This window comes from Poecilia reticulata, linkage group LG23, assembly GCF_000633615.1.
Source record: "Poecilia reticulata strain Guanapo linkage group LG23, Guppy_female_1.0+MT, whole genome shotgun sequence".
Lineage (NCBI taxonomy): Eukaryota > Metazoa > Chordata > Actinopteri > Cyprinodontiformes > Poeciliidae > Poecilia > Poecilia reticulata.
Window position 1 is genome coordinate 6,997,457 of NC_024353.1, and position 18,876 is coordinate 7,016,332.

Consider the following 18,876-nt stretch of genomic DNA (forward strand, 5'->3'; position numbering starts at 1 on the left):
TTACCAGGCCGATCCTGCGCAGCTCCTCCCTGGTTTCCTCGTCGCTGGAGGACAGCAGGGCAGGTGGGAGCGTCACGGTGTAAGCCCCGCCCTCCTCCTCCGAGCTGCCAACCGTGAGGCTTCGCCGGCGGTCGACCAGCGCCGAGTGGCTCTCATTGGCCAGCGCCGGCAGAGGGGAGGGTCTCCATCGTTCGGGGGAGGGGGCGGCGGGTGACGTCACCCCCCCCTCGGTCTCGGGTCGCTCCACCTGTCCGTCGGGGAACAGCGGCGGCGTGATTCGCTTGTGCCTCAGTTCGGGGCTGGTCTGAGGCGTCGAGTGTTTGGTCCGCTGCTCCGGACTCGTCTGAGGAGAGGTGCGCTTGGATCGAGGCTCGGGACTGCCCTGTGGGGTGGTGAACGGGGTGCGTTTGTGTCTGGTCTCTGGACTGGCAGCCGGGGTGGGGACAGGCGTGGTGGAGGCAGAGGAGTGTTTGATTCGAGGCTCGGGACTCGGCGTTCGGGCCGTGAGCGCTCGCTCTCTCGCGGCGAGAGCCAAGGCGAGTGGAGACGATGGATCTGAGGAAACAAAAAACAGGGAAACGTTTAATCAGGACTGGATTTGAATATCACATGTTGCTGAAAAAGCAGCGCTGAATTGTTTTCTGAGCTCCATTTAGTCTGTAATCTGTTTCATTTAGCCGTTATATTCATGGAGTGCATCAAGGCCGTGTCCTCGGTCCCACTCTGCTTTTTGTTTTTAATTTGAAGATCTTCTATGAATCGATGGCAACAACTGCATGTGTTAAAGAACTTGACAAGATTTACTACAGTCCTGCTCACCATTATTGGCACCCATGAAGTTTAAGTACATATAATGGAATATTTACTGAAGGAATTTCATCAAGTGAAACAACATTTTACTGCTGAAGCAAAACAGCAAATGATAAAGAACATTTAAAAAGAGAAACATTATGAAAAACATCATTTTTACCATGCCAATGGTATTGGCACCCTTTGCTGCAAATCAATATGAAAACCCAGTTTGGCTCACCTGTTGACATCACACATAAAGATCACTTGTGATGGACTGCCTCCACACATGTGACACCAATGAATAATCATGTTGGTGCTTTAAAAGCCACTTGTTAGTTCATCTCCACATGTGACAATGGTAAAGACGAAGGAGCTGTGAGGACATCGGAAATGCTATTATTTGCTAGCACAAGACCTCCAAAGGGTATAAAACCATCTCCAAAGGCCTTGGTATCCCTGCTTCAACGGTGCGTAATGTTGTTAAGAAGTTTTCCAGGCATGGAACGGTCAAGAACCTCCCTGGACGTGGGGGGAAGAGAAAAATTGATGACAGAAGTCTTTGACGGTTGGTGCGAATGGAGGAAAAAACACCACGTCAAACATCTAAAGACCAACGTGGAGCCGTCTGGTGTGATTGTTTCAACAAGTACCGTACGACGCACACTAAACAAAGTGGGGCTTTATGGGCGGAGGCCAAGGACGACCCCATTGCTGAAGAAAAGACTTAAAAAAGAACGTTTGATCTTCGCAAAAGAGAACCTGGACAAACCTCAATCCTTCTGGGACAACGTTTTATGGACAGATGAAACAAAAGTGGAGCTTTTCGGTAAATCACACAAACAATATGTTTACAGACGGCGCAAAGAAGCCTTTAAAGAAAAGAACACCATACCAACAGTCAAGCATGGTGGAGGATCCATAATGCTGTGGGGCTGCTTTGCGGCATCTGGTACTGGAGGCCTTGACCGTATCACAGGCATCATGAAATCAGAAGATTATCAAGCAATTCTAGAGCGAAATGTCTTGCCCAGTGTAAGGAAACTGGGTTTGCGGCGAAGATCCTGGGTCCTCCAGCAAGACAACGACCCAAAGCACACAGGCCTGGTTGAAAGGGAAAAATGGACTGTTTTAAAGCAATGAGTCCTGATCTCAATCCAATTGAAAATCTTTGGGTGGAGCTGAAATCTGCCATTGGAGAAAAGAACCCTGCAAATGTACAAGAGCTTGAGCATATTGCAAAAGAACCGTGGGAGAAAATGCCGCCAGAGACGTGCAAGAAGCTTATAGATGAATATAAGAAACGTTTGGAGGCCAAACGCTGCGCAACCAAATATTAAAGAGAGGTGTCAATATTAGTGCACATGCTGGTTTTCTGTTTTGTCCTTTGGAATTAAAATATTTATGTTGAAATGGTAATTGTCTTAGTTAAATTACTTTGGACCTCAAATTGAAAGATCCTGCTGATATAATTTTCGAACATTTCCATTTATTTCTGAAGATATTCACTCAGCTATGCAAATCATGAAGGGGTGCCAATAATGGTGAGCATGACTGTATATTAACTAATATAAGTTAAAATGACAAAACCTAAGTAGCAACTTTTTTATGGGTCTTTAAGGATTTTTTGCCTTTGCAAATTGAGTATGGATGTAGTTATATGTTCTCCTGTAGGAGGCGCTGTTTTAAAGGAGTTTTGCTGTTTCTTCACTCGCAGTAGAAAACATTTTCCCATACCCAGTTTACAATATTTTAATAACACAAGATCTTACGAAGTGCTTTTGATTTAGTTTCTAAGTTTGGTCTTACTTCAAATGTACAAACTAAAGTAAACAACCGACGATACTTGGAGAGATTTTGCGTTTTTACAGTGCAAAAAACGAATCTAAACCTACATTTAGGCCCCATCTCCACGGAAACGCAGTATTAGGGAACCATAAATAATTTTTTGAAATAATGTTTTAATCGAGTTACACAACAAAAATTGAAAATGCCTCATAAATAACAACAATAATGGCAGATAATTGTTTTGTTTCCGCTCATTTCAAGTTCATGAAATCCTCTGTTCATCACGCTTTGTTGTTCTCCGTTCTCGTGTTTACCGCTAACCGTTTGAGGAAGTTTCATGGCCTGTACTCAATGATTAGCGCCACCTACAGGTGTGGTGGAGTAAAACAAGCATTTTATGTTGTTTTCTGTGTTTCTGTGGGGATGAAAACATTTCTGGAAACGCTCCCATGTGAGCAGAGTCTAATGTTTCTCAGCATTAAACTTTAAATTTAAAAAGAAATCAATATTTTATATTTTAATACATAGATATGTTTTCCTCAAATCCCTCACACTAAAACCATGCGGTCAAATATTGGAGCTTTTGTCTGAAACAACTAAAGCAGGTGTCAAACTCAGGGCCCGGGGGCCAAATCCGGTCCGCCACAGTGTCTTTTGTGGCCCTCTAGACTCATAAGTAGAACCCTTAAAATTACATCAGTCAAATCAAAGCAGTTTTTATCTGCTGCCAAATGTAAGTTCCTCCAGTTTTTCTGCAAAATCAACAGATCGTTGCATTTTTTTATTTGTTTTTGCATTAATGGATAATTGTGTTGTGAGTTTATTGCAAATTTTCTACAAAAATTGGTAAAAACCATTTGGTTTAAGTGATACTAACTCCCACCTGCAGGTGGTGGTATTTCTTTAACGCCGCTGCTGCATCGTCTTAATTGATGTCAAGTTATAGACTGTGATTGATTAGCGGAAATATCACTAATATTTCTACTCCACAAAACTAATTTCAAAAATGGCCAAAACAATGAAATCCTGGAGGACGTGGTCAATGTGAAGAGATGTTCAGTATCATTTCATTTACTTATCGAATGCAGAGACATCTATTAATAATATTCTATACCGCCGGCCCTTTAAGAACATTCGTGACCCCAAAATGAAAATGGGTTTGACCTAGAGGTTTCCCCGTCAGTGGGTGGAGGAAGGTGTGCGGCGTCGGTGACGGCGACAGGACCGGCGCCGGAGGCGGCAGCTCGCCCAGGTCGTCCATGGAGTGGCTCTGGGTCAGGAGGGGCGGAGCCTGGCTGTCCGACCCCGCCCCCTCCACAGACAGGAAGAGAGAGGAGCGGCGACCCTGAACTCGGGCGCGCTCGGACAGAACCTGCTGCTGGTACAGCTCGGCTCGGCTCGGGCTCATCAGTCCGCCGCCGTCGGGTTTGCATGGATCGTCTTTGATCCCAAGACCTGAAAGGAAAGAAACTGGACTGATTCTGAACAGAGAGGCGCCGCAAACATTTCAGGTTCCTGCTGGGAGGTTTGACCTTCAGGTGACCTCAGGATTCAGAGATGAAGATGTTTTAAGTGATGATGAAGGACAGAATCACCAAACGTTCACAGTTTGAACAATTTAATGACCACAAAGCAACAGAAAGTATTAGCAGGATACATTTAAGCCAGATTAGAAAACGGCCTATTTAAAACATGTTAGCATAACGGCTCACGCTGCATTTTCTGTTAGAACGCCTCGCTAAAGTACTCTCACATTTTATCGCATTACAGCCGTAAACTTTACCGAATTTATGCAACAAATTCTAACCATAAAGAAAAAATATGCATTATTTCCAGGGATTCCTCAGAAAACCTGCTGCTGCTGCTAGGGGGCGCCAGAGCGCCACCGTGTTTCCCATTAATAATCGGTTAATCCAAATAAACAGATCAGCACTTCGCTGTTTAGATGCTAAAAGTATTTTTTTAGCTGCTGGTGATTCGTTTGCTACAAATGAAGCGTTCGCTAAAGGAATGTTGTTGGAGCACTAAAGGCAATAAAATGTTTAATTTCTTACTTAAAAAAGGAATTAAGTTGCTTATTTTCTTATCCTTTAATGTATTTTTAAAATATAAAAAGGTTAAATGAAAAATGAGCAGATTAATCTGTGGGAATCATTGTTGGTTTATCTCTGAGTTTGTGGTGTGAATACTTTAGCCAGGCGCTGTGACCTCTGTGAAGGTCGCGCGTTCTACTCTGGGTGACGAACAACACAGTGAAGTCAGACAGACGATGACGGGCGATGCTAACCCTGCTCCTCAACAGGAAGTTGTTTCAACAGAGGAGACTTCCTCCTCTGGGGCTTGTTGGGCGCAGCTTGATGTCCCACGTTGGCGTACGGGTTTTCTATCGGTCGTCCCCGGCGACGGGACAGCGGCGAGTGTCCGAGGGCGGGGCTGGTGCTGTGGAGGGACAGTGTGGAGGTCTGCGTGGCGGTGTGGAGCGAGGCGCCGGCGGCGTGTCCGTCGGGCTGCGGCGGTGGCGTGTCCTGCAGGATGATCATGGACCGCGCTTTGCGCTGGCGCTCGGCGTGGGCGTGGCTCCTGGCGTCCGACAGCTCCTGCAGCCGCGGCTCTGCCCCCGGCTTGAAGCTGGAGCGAGTCAGGCCCTCGCCTCGGGCCGGCGGCGGCGGCGGCAGGAAGGACGGCGGCGGGCCGGAGTCGAACAGGTACAGCGCAGAGGGGGACGGCGGCGGGGGCGGAGCCGTCTGAGGGGGCGGCGGGATGGAGCCGTCCGTCAGAGACGAGCTGCGAGGGAAACGGCTCTCGTGGATCAGAGCCGAGATCCTGTCGTCGTCCGGCGTGCCTGTCGAGGTAACCATAGAAACGGGAGCATAAACAGCCGAGAACCGTTTAAAGTCCCCACCCCTCCAAATCTAACCAAAAATGGATCAAAAGTTTATGCAAATGTTTTGTTTGTGCTGCTTTTGCTTTGAAGAAATAGTGAAAGTTTAAAGGTCAAAAGGTCAACTTGCCCCACCCACATTACCCAAATACAACAAAATTGGTGTCAAATGTTTTGTTTGTGCTGCTGCTGCCATTTTGAAGAGAGATGTTTCCAGAGGTCATTAGAGGTCCTCATCAATATCTTCTAAATAAAAGCAGCACAATTGAAATTTAATGCCGCTCAAAAGTATATAAGTTGATGCCAAATTTTTTAGATTTTGTAAAATTGAAATAGGGTTGACCTCTGACCTCTGGAAACATTTTTTATTATCTTTTGAAATAATGGCAGCACAAACGTTTGACACCATTTTTGTTGAATTTGGAGAAGGCGGGGGGGAAACGTCACCCAGGCAGCGGGGGGTTGACGGGTCTCACCGAAGCTCTTGGTTCTGGACATCCCTCTGGGCAGCGGCATGGTGCTCTTCTCCGGGGCGGAGGGCGGGACCAGACCCTGGCGCTCAAACAGGGACTGCAAACACAACACGCTCTTTAGCTCCCCCACTGGAGAAAACTGGAACTGCTGCAGTCACACAGCACGTCTTGATGCTTAAGTCACATATTTTGCTAAAATCAGATCTTTTTGCATGTTTTTTCACATTGATATATTTATTACTGAGTTGGACAGCGCCGATTAGCCGCTGTAGCTAATAACCAACAAGATTCCACCTAGAAACGCCCGCTGGCAGAGGGCAGTCCTCCAGCAGCCTGAGGAGTTAAATTTTTTTTAAAGTTGGCAGGAAATTTTAAAATATGTAAGTATGTGTTATTGGAAGAAAACCCTAACCATAAAATCTTAAAATAAAAATAAAACACAAACATGAAAAGAAATAAAAAGTCAATTTTTTATCCTTTATCTGTGATTTGTCATTTTATTCGCTGACATTAGCATGTAGATCAGTAAAGACAGGAAGTGGTTTGTTTCAGTGAATAATAAAATCTTTAATAACCAAGTTTAGCCTGGCAGGATGAAAGTAAAGCCTGGTGGCCCGCCAGGCTGATAAAACACTGAGGGAATCCCTGAACCAAGGCTATTCGGTTTGTGTTCAGAATAAAAACTGAAAATGATTTTTATTTCTGTGTAGTTTGTTTCACATCAGTCATGGAGGTTAAATAGTTTTTTGTTTGTTTTGCTGTTAGAGTCGCTAATCGTTTTCCGCTCGTCTTACGTTGATCTCCGCCTGCGTGATGCGTCGGCTCATCGGCCGCTGCTTGACCGTCGCCGCCCTGAAGTCATCGGAGGGGCGGGCCCTCAGAACCACTTCCTGTTGACCTCCGGCCAGCATCTCGTCCAGTTTCTCTGCAGGAGAAGAAAAAGATCAACAATTTGGAGGACAAACACAGAAAACACGACGAAGGCAACAGAGACGCCACCACAGAGCGACTTATCAGGGCCGCAGAAACAAACATGGCCGACGGCGACTTCTCTGTTGTTAAACTGACGTGATTTTCTGAAACGAAAATCTGTGTGAAGAAAAGTTCTGACACAATTGGAACCGTCACAATGAATCATGATAAATTACTTTAAATTCTGATGATTAATGTTGTTTTGACGGGCCGTTTTGTGTAGAGAAATCTCATAAACCATTTTATTTATGGTTTTAGTTGTGGTTTAATTTACTGTCCAGTTTTACATTTTCTCTAGACATTTAAAGTTTATGCTCTTTGAGAAACTTGCATTATTCTGAACTTCAGGATTGTTGGACCATCTGGTCTGTTGTGGTTCTGCTGGTGTGACCTTTGCCCTCTCGTGGTCGTTGTTGGTTCTGTGGAAATGTTTTAGTAGTTAAATTTTAGGGATTCAGATGCATTTTTAAAATCTTAATTCCCAGTTTCAGTGCTGCATTTGAGGTCTGATGAAGCACACAGATGTCAGATTTAAAGGAATTTGTTTTGAGAGAGAGAGAGAGCAACACGATCAGTAGATAACAGGAAGGTTGGGTGGAAAATACTGGATTTAAATTCTGCAGTTTGCTGTAGAATTGATTAACTTGTTGAGCAGAACTGCTTGTTTTTTTAAAATATGACAAATGCATCATTGATCCAAAGTTGTAACTTATTTAGAGTTGCTGTAGATGTTGATGGCTGTGGGCAGGAAGCATCTCCTGTAGCAGTCTGTATTGCAGCGAATTTGAAGAAGCCTCTGTTTTTCAATGGTGTAATTGCACTGAATTCCCAGTAATACTCTTTTAGATTTATTTGTTTTGCATTTAGTTTGTAAACCGACTGTCCAGAGGAAAATTTATTCGTTCTCTTTTGGGTGAAAGTTTTTAGTTTTCTATCTTGATGTTTGAATATGAAGATTTTTATTTTTATTTCACTGAAACAAAGTCAGAATGGGTGAAGTTTAGATTTTTAATCGACTTTTATTACTGATCAATAGTTGTTCTGCCAGAGGTTAAACATCTAAAAGAATAAAAACAGATTTAATGACATTTTCCTTATTTTGCTTTTTTATTTGGTGCTGATAGAAAGTGGGCTCACAAACATCCAGGAGTATTTACTAAAATAGACAAAAAATGAGGAAACGACATGTTTTATTAAAATGAGTGTTTATTGCTGAACAGCTGAAAAAAACCTGCAGTTCTCAGTAAATGTGTCAGAACTGTTGGGTCGGCTCGGTTCTGAATGTTTTGGTTCCTCAGAAATGTTCGGCTGCGGCTCTGAAACGTCACAAACACCAATCAGAGACGCACAGCGTAGCTCCGCCTCCGGGTGTTTAAATCTCAGGCTCTGATTGGCCGAGAGGAGGAGAACGCTGTGCGTCCCGAACATTACGACACAGAACCTGACCAGAACCATACTGAGGTCCAAGTGACTCACCGTAACGGCGCCTCCTGGCTGCAGACAGAGCAAACATCAGCAATAAAAAACATCAAACTGATGAGTGTTTTTAACTCTGAGTTGGTTTTTAAACTCGGTTTGTTTTTAACTCTGAGTTTCTTACCGATCTCCTCCAGGTCGGCCGTCATGGACTTGGACCGCAGCGTCAGCGACGTGCTAGGGGCTCGCTTCGGAGGGGGCGGAGCTAAGAGGTAGGAAACAGGAAGTTACCATGAATTGGTTCAACAGAGCCGGACTTTAACTGTCCCTCAAGTCCAAATGGGTTTTATGTCCTGACAGAAGTTACTGTTAAACATCATGTTAGATATTTTATTAGTTTTATTTTAAGATGGAGAACCAACAGATTGAATTACCGTATTCTCTGGTCTATGAGTCGCTTTTTTCTGACTCCTTTTAAAACCTGTATAAAAACTAATTTTTCATTAATAGGCTTTCAACCCATTTTTTATAACTTTTAACTGTGAAACTGTCACTTTATAGTGTTTTTAATTCATTATTGTGTTCTTGGCTTTGTCGCTTTCTTTTGTTTTTTTTAAATTAATGTGCACTGCAAAAACATGAAACCATACCAAGTATTTTTGTCTTGATCTTGGTACAACATTTTACTACACTTGAAAAAGGACAAAACCAACTTACAAGAAGCTTTTCAGTAAGTTTTAATGAATCATTTCTCAACATTGAAAAAATACTAATTCCACTGGCAAATTGGTATAAAAAATGTTGCCAGTGGAACGGGAACTTTTTATCAATGTTCAACAATTATTCACTTCAAAGTTGTCATGTTTGGCAGAAAAGTTACTTTTATTAAGGGCTAGACAGAAAAAAAAAACACTTGGTAACATTTTGAGTTTTTGCAGTGCGCTTGCTAATGAACCACAACACCAGCCAATCAGAGCATTCCTTTCATTTGTGTTTTCTACATTAAAACCCTGAAATATTCCAGTCTGCTGAATTGAAGCATTTTTCTTAAATCTTAGTTTTATTTTGTAGTTTCTGATAATTATTCTGATTTGCTGGTTGTGAGAGATTTAAAAATACACACCGATATTTATCGTTTGTTCAGAAAACAGCAACACATGAAGTTGTGGAAAAGTGAAGAGTTTAATTGTTGGATAAATCATGTTGGCTCCATCTTTAAAATCTGAACTGTACCTTTAAGACGAACCTCTAATGTCAGATTAATTTACTGCAGGAGGTTATAAATGTAAAACTCTGAGCTTAATAACTTCAGGAATTACAGCTTTTATCTGTTTCTGCAGCATAAAACCACCTGAATTTAGAAACATTTTACAGAACAAATGAATGTTGGTGAAAAGCTGCATCATCAGCTGCACCTTTCTTCCTGATCAGGTTGGTTTCTGACTTCCTGGAAACCGAGACGACCTTCATCAGCAGGCGACTTCCTCCCTGCCGGATCAGAGAGACGACCTGGCGGTGACCCACCTTCACCACGTCGCTGCCGTTCACCTTCACACAGCAGAGGTCAGAGGTCAATCTGAGGAACGGTTTAAATTCCACTGGAGGATCAGCGACCTCTCACCTCTATCAGGAAGTCTCCGGTCCTTAGCCCCGCCCTCCAGGCCACGCCCCCCTGATCCACAGACTCCAGGTACTGCAGAGCAGGAAACGCCGGCGTGGGAGCAAACTCCTCGATGGGCGTCTCAGCTGGATAAAGGTCAAAGGTCAGTAAAAACTACAGCACAGGGAATTCTGGGTAAATATAAAATGCACTTCCTGGTTTTTGCTGATGAAACTGCAGTTTTATGGAGGAATTTTTCTGCCATAATCCAAGAGCGCAGATTTTCAGCCTGAAAACAGGATTTCATGTCTTTCTTCTCAAAACCTCTCCTCGTGCTCACACATAGTCTCTGCTTGCTTTTGGAAACGCCTTTTGTCGCTTGGCAACCTCTCTACCAATAGAATGAAAGTGTTGTACTGGGTGTTTCCTTCTAGCGCTGGTGTGCCTGTGTGGCTATTATCCATAGTAGCAACCTGCGCCACCCACTGGATGGAGGGAGAAACGGCGTCAGCTTTCTGCTCCATGTTACACTCAACATCTGATCAGAAAGCTGACATTGTTGTTTCTCCCTCCATCCAGTGGGTGGCGCAGGTTGCTACTATGGATAACAGGCACACCCAGTACAACTCTTTCATTCTATTGGCTGAGTGTTTGCTAGGTGACTGTGCCAAAAGATGGTTGCATGTCTTGTAAGCACAAGGAGAAATTTTGAGAAGAAAGACGTGAAATCCTGTTTGCTCTCGACTTATGGCAGAAAAATTCCCCCATAGCTTTTCTCCACGCTGGTACACAGACCCTGAACCTGCAGTTCAACCAGCAAAAACCAGGAAGTTTGATTTAGTGACGATCTGGAAATGACTAAATGTAAAACACCACAGCTGCAACATATTCTTCCTACTGATGTTTTTGTAACTTCTATGGAAGAGGATTAGGGCCACTGGAAAAAAATAAATATAACTGTTCTGACTTTACTCTCAGAACTGTTTTAAATTTTTTTCCTAGTGGCCCTAATCCTCTTCCGTAAACTTCACTATTAACTCTACCTTAGAGGAGTTTAATCAGCAGCTGCTGGATGTTTATGCAGTTATTTATCAGCTAATCAACAGCTTCGCAGCAGTGACTGGAATCCAGTGCTGCCATGTGATCACAGCTCTGTGGCTGTTATGCAACAACACAGCGAGGAGTTTTCCTCTCTAGGTTTCAGATTAAAATATCTTTGTTGGTTTCTCCGTCCAACCACCCACCACTCCTCCGTTTCTACCTTTAGCTCCTCGCAGGACGAAGCCGAATCCTTCGCTTTCTCTCTTCTGCAGCACAGCCGTCTTCTCCTCGATCACATAGTCGCTGGAACCAGATGCAGATTGGAGAAAACAACTGAGATTATTTGCTAATCCAGATTTCTGTCCTGTAAATAAATGATTGCCTCAACTTCAAAGGTCACTTTACAATTTGTTCTTCCATTTTAATTTCAAGGGGATAATATGGAGTATTTAAGAGCAGGCAGCATCTTCCCTGTTAGAGGGATTGTTGCTAACGATCAGAAACCATTGATACTTAAGATTTATGCATCTGGTTTTCTGAGGAAGCTGTCCTGCTATGTTTAGGCTAAAGTTGGTTTGAACTTTAGGTTCTAACCAGAACAATAATCATCACTAAGATGGAAATCAGTGAACACACTGACTGCTCAGAATTACTCCACAGAACCACAATGACTAAAGCAGGTCTAATGTGTGCTAGGTCTGAGTTGGAAAAGACCAACTCGTCAACATTTATAGGTAATAAAGTGCAGTTCCTGAGTCTCACCTGTAGGAGGTGTAGTTGTCGTAGGAGCCCACGGTGTAGTGTCTGAACAGCCGCTTCGTTCGGTCCTCTCTCGTCTCTGAAACATAGACATCACATGTTGGAGGCTGCTGGGAAGGGGATGGGGGACAGCAGAGGTCAGGGGTCGTCAGGTCGTTACCCAATCGCGGGTCATATTGTCTCATCTGGACTTCCTCCACGCAGTCGGCAGGAAACCAGCCGGTTCTGCCCTTCACCGTTCCCTCCCAGAAGCCTCCTTCGCCGATCGACAGCACTGCAGACACAAACCGGGTCAGAACCGGCCCAGACAGTAACTTTAGTATTTACTTGTTGGAAACTTATGACCTTCACTGCACTACAATTCAAAGACAAATATTGGTGACGTAGAGCTTTTGTAGCAGAGTGGTTCTACATGTCAGGCAGTTTCAGCAAGTTCTGTAAAAACACTCATAATTTGTACCTTTGAAAACTTAAAGTACTTTAACTTCAGTAAAGTTTTGACTCAGCAAAATGTATTTGAGGTAAATAAGATTAGATAATGAGTATCTAAATAGTTCCCAAAGTTCTGAACAGGGATTGCTGTGCACCATCATGGCTTCCAGCCCAACAAAAAGGAAATGTAGAAAAACAAAATGGCTGCTGTCAGGATCAAACCAAATGAGATGGAGAAACGTGAGACGATGTGGACAAGCTGATTAACGTTCACTACTTGGTGAACATGAAGAGTGCTGCACCATTATAAAGGCCGTAGGAACTCTTCAGGTGAATAATGAGGCTTTAGTGACTCCCAGGTGAGAACATGGAGTAAAACACGTAGGCTACATGTCCGTTTTAGCCGGCAGATAAAAGCTACGTTAGCTAAGCTAATTCTGCTAGTTTGGCAGTAGCTGCCTCAGCAAATATCACTGATATTTATATAATATCACACAGAGGTGGGTGGAGTACTTAAAATGGTCACAATAACAGATTCTACTGGAGATAAATTGTCCCAGAAGTTATCAATGATCAATGATCGTTTACTGTTGCCATGACAGTCGGTTACAGTTCCTACCAAGATGGCTGTCAGCTACAAAGTTCCTGGAAGTGTTCTGTACTAAAGTACTAGAGTTGATCACTTTGTCTCCCACTGACCTTTGACCCGCTCGCCCCGGTGCAGCTGGATCTCTCCGGGCCCCTGAGGGACGTGGGACCGTGTGGCGATGAAGGTGCGTCCCGGCACAGCGCTGTAGAGCCTCCTCTTCCTCATCTGCGGCGTGTGGGGGGGCGAGGAGGGCGGGCTGGTCTCCATGTGGCCCCCCCCACCGGGGCTGCGGGGCGACACACCGGTAAGAGGCGCTGGTCGGACCGCAGCGCGGTGCGGATGCAGCGGGGCGTACCTGAGGCGGCGCGGGTGGCGTCTCAGGGAGTGAGTGTGCGAGTCGTGATGCGTCTCCAGGCTCTGGAGGGAGGGGCCGGGCGAGGAGGCGGGGCTTTCCAGGGCGTTGTCGCTGGCCGAGCGAATCAGAGAGCGAGGAGACGACAGGCCGTTCCCGGCTGGGGTTCTGGTGGCGCCGACCCGGCGGCGCTTGGTATAGGACGGGGTTTCTCTGAAGGGAACTACTTGGACACATGAAGACACACAGAGTTCACCTCAGCAGCGGCGCCAGCAGGACAAACGCCACAGACGGTTAATTTTAGATCCTATAAGTAATTGTATTTTATATTCAAATTTATTACAATATCAGGTAAGTATATATATTTTAGATATTTTCTATTGCTTATTGTTTGTATTTACCAGAGTGAAGAATTAAGAAATATTCATTTAAAATGTTCTGGTTCTCAAATGAAACCAAGTGGAAAGCAGCTGAAATACATACCTACACTGTAAATATATTAATAAAATTAAAAAGGAGGACATTTATGCCAACATTTTGAGAATATTTAGAAATTTTCTAGAAAAAAAGAGTTTGAAAAGTCAAAAATTTGCTACAAAATTTTTATTTTTCTACAAAACAAATCCAATTTCAGCTTTTTAAACTCAAAAATAAAAATTTTATGTAAAACAAAAAAATCCAATCCTTTTCTAGCAAATGTTAAACTTTTCAAACTCAGGAATGTCCTGGTTTTTGCTATAAAATCCTCAAAATGTCAGCTATTCTTACTGTTTCTTTCTCCCTGGCATGTCTCCAACACGCCGCCATATTGAATTAGATTCTGTTTCACAGCCATAAAAAGGACCAACTCAAACTCTGTTAATCTTTCTAAAGCCCAGAATCTGATAAAACCTTTAAACATTTTGTTCCCATTTAGTTCTGCTGAGCTGTTAAAAATGTGAAATTAAATTTCTTTAAGCGATAATTAATCTGGGTGTTTTTTCCAGCCTGACTCTGAATTGTGTTTAAACTCACCAACATCAGACGTTTTGTGGATCTTGATGATTTCAGCCAAATCAAAGTTCCCAGCGATGATCGCCACCTGAACACAAACAGATTAGAAGTTTATTACAAATAAATATATTCTAAAATCAATCGATCATTAACCAAGCATTATTTTAGCAGTTTGCTGCTATATTTGTTTTATCTGCCTGGTTGGGTTTCCTCAGATCCACAGATCAAAATAAATAAAAATTATTTTTATTAAATTTTAATGTTATGACATATTTAAACGTCTTCATTAAAAACAGGTTGTTTTTTTGTAAATTCTGAGCAAAAAGAAGATTTGGGTCGCTTTTATTGAAAGAGAAAAATTCAATAAAAGTGAAAAAATATATATATTGTATTAATTTTCCAATAAACGTGATTTATGTATGTTTTTCAGTAAGAATGACCTAAACACATATGAATGTATATTTTCTGTCTTGTTTTCACCTGAAAGGCCGTCTGGTTGTTGTAGTTCTTTATGTCCTTGTTGGCTCCTCTGAACAGCAGAACCCGGGCGCAGCTGTCCTGCAGAACCGACACCAGACATGTCAACACGGCCATGTGACCGACCGGCTCACACACACACACACACCTATGTGTATGCGTGTGTGTATGCATGTGTGTGTGTGTGTGTTACCTGGTTGTACAAGGCACACAGGTGCAGCGCCGTGTTTCCTGAGGCATTCTGGGAACTCATGTCGGCGCCGTAGAACAGCAGGTGCTCCAAGTGCTGCACGTTGCCATAGCGACACGCCTGAACACCAAAAAAAAACAAAAAAAAAACACGCCCACACACGGGGAATCAGAACTGAACAGAACCAGTCATCAGTGGAGCAATGAGAGAGAGTGTGTGTGTGTGTGTGTGTCACCTGGTGGATTTCCTGCCACCCGTTCTCATCAGTGATCCCTGTAACCATGGCAACGAGAACTCTTTCAGCGACAAAGTGCTTTTTGTTTTTTCACAGATAAATTATCACTGATGGTGTTTAAGCAGCACAGAGGTCATTCCCTCTCTCACACACACACACACACACTCACCAATGGTGGCGTGGTCCTGCAGCAGCAGCTCGCAACAGTAGGGGGCGCCGCCCACCATGGCAGAGTGGTAGAGCGGCGTCAGGCCTCTGCTGTCCTTGTAGTCCGGCGACGCGCCGAGGTCCAGCAGGGTCTGTGGAATCAAAGCGCGGGGTCAGAGGTCGGGTCGGGACCGGGCCGGAGACCCGGCAGCCGGACTCACCGTCAGGGCGACGCTGTTCCTGCACAGAACGGCCCGGTGCAGAGCCGTGATGCCGTCTCTGGTTCTGAAGTCCAGGTGGGCCCCGCCGCTGCGCAGAACCTTGATGAGCTCACAGCTGTCCTCCAGCTGGACAGCCAGGGTCAAAGGGCACTCTGGGGGGGCAGGGAGAGCGTCTGTTAGCAATCAGAACCGGGTCGACCCAACGCCGACACAGATCGGAGTTAAACGGCTCTAACAGAAAAGAGCTGAGAATCCGGAGAATTTATTTGTTTTTGTTTAATAAAATCATAAAATAAAAAAAAACTGTATGGTAACTTTTTTTCATCTTTATATATAAATGTGAATCAGAATGAAAAATTAAGAAAGATTCAATTAAAATGTTAATCAACTGAAAAAGATTTCCGTTCCATTTAAAGCTTTATTTATAACGAGGCGGTGGACAGACGGTCCGGCTCACCTCCGCTGTCCGAGTCGTGGAAGTTCGGGTCCAGGCCTTTCTCCAACCATTTGGCCACTTTCTCTGCATTCTTCTGGTGAACATGTTCCATGAATCGCTTCAGATTGGCCTGAAACACCAAAACATTCGGTTTGAACAGTCACCATGGCAACAAACGCAGCCAGAAGTCGCTGTCCGAGCCGGTTGCTACCTTAGTGTGAAGCTTTGCCAGCTGTTTGTCATCAACATAGCTCTGAGTGTAAACTCGTCTCTTATAGCGAAACTGAAACACAGAGAGAGAGAGAGAATCATGAAACCAGAGTTAATTAACGGATCCTCGTTAAGCAACAGAACCAGGCGTGTTAACGAGGTCAACGGGACAAACACAGGAGCTGCTGAGGAAACCGATGCTCAGAGAAACACGAGGAGAACAGGAAGTAGAAGAACTGGGAACTGAACAGTTCTTTCCCCAGAGGTTCACTGAACCGTCTGATGAAAAATGTCTGATATTTTAAATCTGAACAATCGCGACGCTGCTTTCAGGCAGAGACGTTTGACCCCAGAGAGTTCTGACACTCATTTAGTCAAAATAAACCTGGATTTATTTAATCAGTTTATCTGCTCGTCATCACCAACTGATGGTTTTAAGTCTTGATTTGAATTCTGATTAGCTGAATTATATTTGCATGAACAAGTTTAATTTAAGTTCATATTTAAGGGAAACGCTGGTGATGGTGAGTCTGGTTTACCTCCAGATATGGGATGGGAGTGATGTTGGGCAGAGGATACTCCTTCAGCAGGCGCTCCTCGTCCAGAAACTTTCCGGCTCGGCCGTTGAACGCCGGCTGGAAGAGACCATAGTTCAAAACATCCGACAGAGACTGAGTCAACGTCACCAGAACCCTCTGCTTACTGGTCCAAACTGGTAACTCTGGGTCCAACCGCAAACACTTCTGAGAGAGCCGGAGCCAGAGAGACAGACAGACAGGGGGGGACGGACAGAGAAAGAGACAGGACGGACACACAGACAGGTTTGTGTTGTGTTTCATGATCCACGCTTCGGTCCGCGCTGGCGCCCTGTGCGCGCGTTACCGTCTGCTGCAGGTCCGGGATCCCGATTCGGACCACGACGCTGTTTCCAGAGGGCGGGTCCTCCCCGTCGTCGTCCCTGGCGACAGCAGAGCCTGTTGGGTTGCCGTTAGTAACCGCCTGTTGCCGCGGGCGATCATGTTTGGTGTCAGCGGTCGGACTCAGAGGCATGTGGCTGGAGGTCAGAGGAAAAACTTTATTTATTTACAGTTTGAAATGAACATGTCACATGTTGACAAAAAATTTTATGAAAAGGTATTTTAAAGACCAAACTGAAAGAAAAAAAAATTCAAATAAGTTTCTAAATAAGTTTTTATTTCAATTTAAAACAACAAAAACTGCAGATGTGTGTCTGTTTGCTGAATTTCTGGTTAAAATGTTTGTTTTTCATTCAGTGGGTAGAAAATCTAGACATTTTATTCAAGTAAAAGTAGAAAGTCGTGGAGTAAAAATACTCCTAAAAGTACAATTTCTCCAAAAAGTTACTCAAGTAAATGTAACTAATTACTAAACAATCAGCCATCCTTCTACATGTTTAAACACAAATCAGGCCATTTGTAAATATAAATACAATAATAAATACAAATATATCTATAAGAAATGATTAAGTGATCTACTGACTATATATATATATATTTTTTTATTATATATATTTTTTAAGTGACAGCTGATTTACTCTTTGTTCTATAAAACAGAAATACAACTTTCCATTTGTTTACTTCTGATTAAAAAAAAAATCCAATCATCTCAAATTATAAATACAAAATATTTTTAGTAGTCTACCAAATTGTGAAATTTCATTAACTGAAAAATAACTGGCCTAATATTAAAATGTTTTATTTAATCAGTCAGGTTAAAAGAATCCCTGCTGCGAAGCCGTTGTGATTCCAACATAAATTAATGATGAGTCACGATAAAATAGTTTTATATTCAGTCAGTGGAGACAGACATGAGTCTGAATCCTCCCACAGATATTTTACACCTCATCTGGTCCAAGGCGGCAGGGAACCTCCAGTCTGACCTCCGGACGTCGCATCACTTCCTGTTTTTCACGCTCAACACAGACGAGTGGCGTCGCTTAAACCGACCAGATACGTTTCCGTTTATACGAGGTAAAATGGCATGACTTGAGCAGAAACAATTAATCGGATGAAATGATTAATCGTTAATTGGAAGATACTGACAAAAAAATCCAATTTCCTGACAGGACAACACACTGAGAAGCAATAAAAGTAACCTAAAATATAAAGATTTTACATATAAGATGAAAACAAATGTTTAATATGTTCTACCCAGAAATACTAAAGTGTCAGTTTTAGCTTCGCCTGTTTGAAGTTCTGTAAAAAATTTAAAAAAAAAAGATCTACTAAGCAGTTCTTGATAGTTTGCCATCAAAATTTTTCTCCAAAACTAAAAATAGGACTTTTTATCTAAATATTTAATTTGTTAGCTAAATCATTTTCTTCCAAACTAAATATTTAGCTTGAAAATGAAATGTTTTAAAAACTAAATCATTTTCTTCCAAATGTTCAGCTAAATTTTTACCCAAAACTATATACTTAGATTTCTAGCAAATATATTTAGTTTTAAAACTATTTAGCTTCCTAGCTAAATCAGTCCCTAAATATTTTGCGCTAAATATTCAACTTGCTAACTAAAGATTTAGCTTCAAAATACATATTTAGCTTTACAGCTACATAATTAGCTTCCAAACTAGCTAAATATTTAGTTCGAAAACTAAATTTTCACTAGCTTAATCATTAGACTCTACACAAAATATGTAACTTATTAGCTAAATATTTTGCTTGCTAATTAAAATTTTGTTTGAAACTGTGGCATTAATAAGTGAATCAATAACATGATTTTAAAAATGCTGATGTTCAGAAATGAGCTCTCATTGTTTACAATCATGCAACAACCTGAATAACTGCACAATTATTGCTGTTCATTTTTTACAGTGCAAACAGCACTCCATAGCTTTCAGATGATCCTGATG

At 42.9% G+C, this 18,876-nt stretch overlaps 1 protein-coding gene and 2 long non-coding RNA genes across 5 annotated transcripts in view; 2 read left to right on the forward strand and 1 right to left on the reverse strand.

Moving 5' to 3' along the window:
* The window catches only part of LOC108165868 (uncharacterized), a 29,344-nt gene extending 19,416 nt beyond the window's left edge, over positions 1 to 9,928 (forward strand). For all 3 annotated transcript variants that reach the window (XR_001776197.1, XR_001776195.1, XR_001776196.1), the window contains exons 5-6: positions 8,517 to 8,591; positions 9,751 to 9,928. This is a non-coding gene — a long non-coding RNA (uncharacterized LOC108165868). The remainder of the gene's footprint in view (positions 1 to 8,516; positions 8,592 to 9,750) is intronic.
* Positions 462 to 18,876, reverse strand: part of shank3b (SH3 and multiple ankyrin repeat domains 3b) — a 41,898-nt gene continuing 23,483 nt past the window's right edge. The window contains exons 3-24 of the mRNA XM_017302735.1: positions 16,884 to 17,055; positions 16,541 to 16,744; positions 16,003 to 16,074; positions 15,813 to 15,921; positions 15,356 to 15,507; positions 15,157 to 15,286; positions 14,988 to 15,025; positions 14,756 to 14,872; positions 14,566 to 14,643; positions 14,107 to 14,173; positions 12,851 to 13,315; positions 11,880 to 11,993; positions 11,723 to 11,798; positions 11,181 to 11,263; positions 9,941 to 10,065; positions 9,735 to 9,867; positions 8,504 to 8,584; positions 8,380 to 8,397; positions 6,726 to 6,856; positions 5,935 to 6,028; positions 4,865 to 5,419; positions 462 to 4,032 (exon numbers count right to left, since the gene is read on the reverse strand). Coding sequence (XP_017158224.1) covers positions 3,686 to 4,032; positions 4,865 to 5,419; positions 5,935 to 6,028; positions 6,726 to 6,856; positions 8,380 to 8,397; positions 8,504 to 8,584; positions 9,735 to 9,867; positions 9,941 to 10,065; positions 11,181 to 11,263; positions 11,723 to 11,798; positions 11,880 to 11,993; positions 12,851 to 13,315; positions 14,107 to 14,173; positions 14,566 to 14,643; positions 14,756 to 14,872; positions 14,988 to 15,025; positions 15,157 to 15,286; positions 15,356 to 15,507; positions 15,813 to 15,921; positions 16,003 to 16,074; positions 16,541 to 16,744; positions 16,884 to 17,051 — 3,357 coding nt within the window. The 5' untranslated portion in view covers positions 17,052 to 17,055 and the 3' untranslated portion in view covers positions 462 to 3,685. The remainder of the gene's footprint in view (positions 4,033 to 4,864; positions 5,420 to 5,934; positions 6,029 to 6,725; positions 6,857 to 8,379; positions 8,398 to 8,503; positions 8,585 to 9,734; positions 9,868 to 9,940; positions 10,066 to 11,180; positions 11,264 to 11,722; positions 11,799 to 11,879; positions 11,994 to 12,850; positions 13,316 to 14,106; positions 14,174 to 14,565; positions 14,644 to 14,755; positions 14,873 to 14,987; positions 15,026 to 15,156; positions 15,287 to 15,355; positions 15,508 to 15,812; positions 15,922 to 16,002; positions 16,075 to 16,540; positions 16,745 to 16,883; positions 17,056 to 18,876) is intronic.
* On the forward strand, positions 9,993 to 11,354 carry LOC108165869 (uncharacterized). The gene is made up of 2 exons (XR_001776198.1): positions 9,993 to 10,082; positions 11,187 to 11,354. It is a non-coding gene; the product is annotated as an uncharacterized LOC108165869 (long non-coding RNA).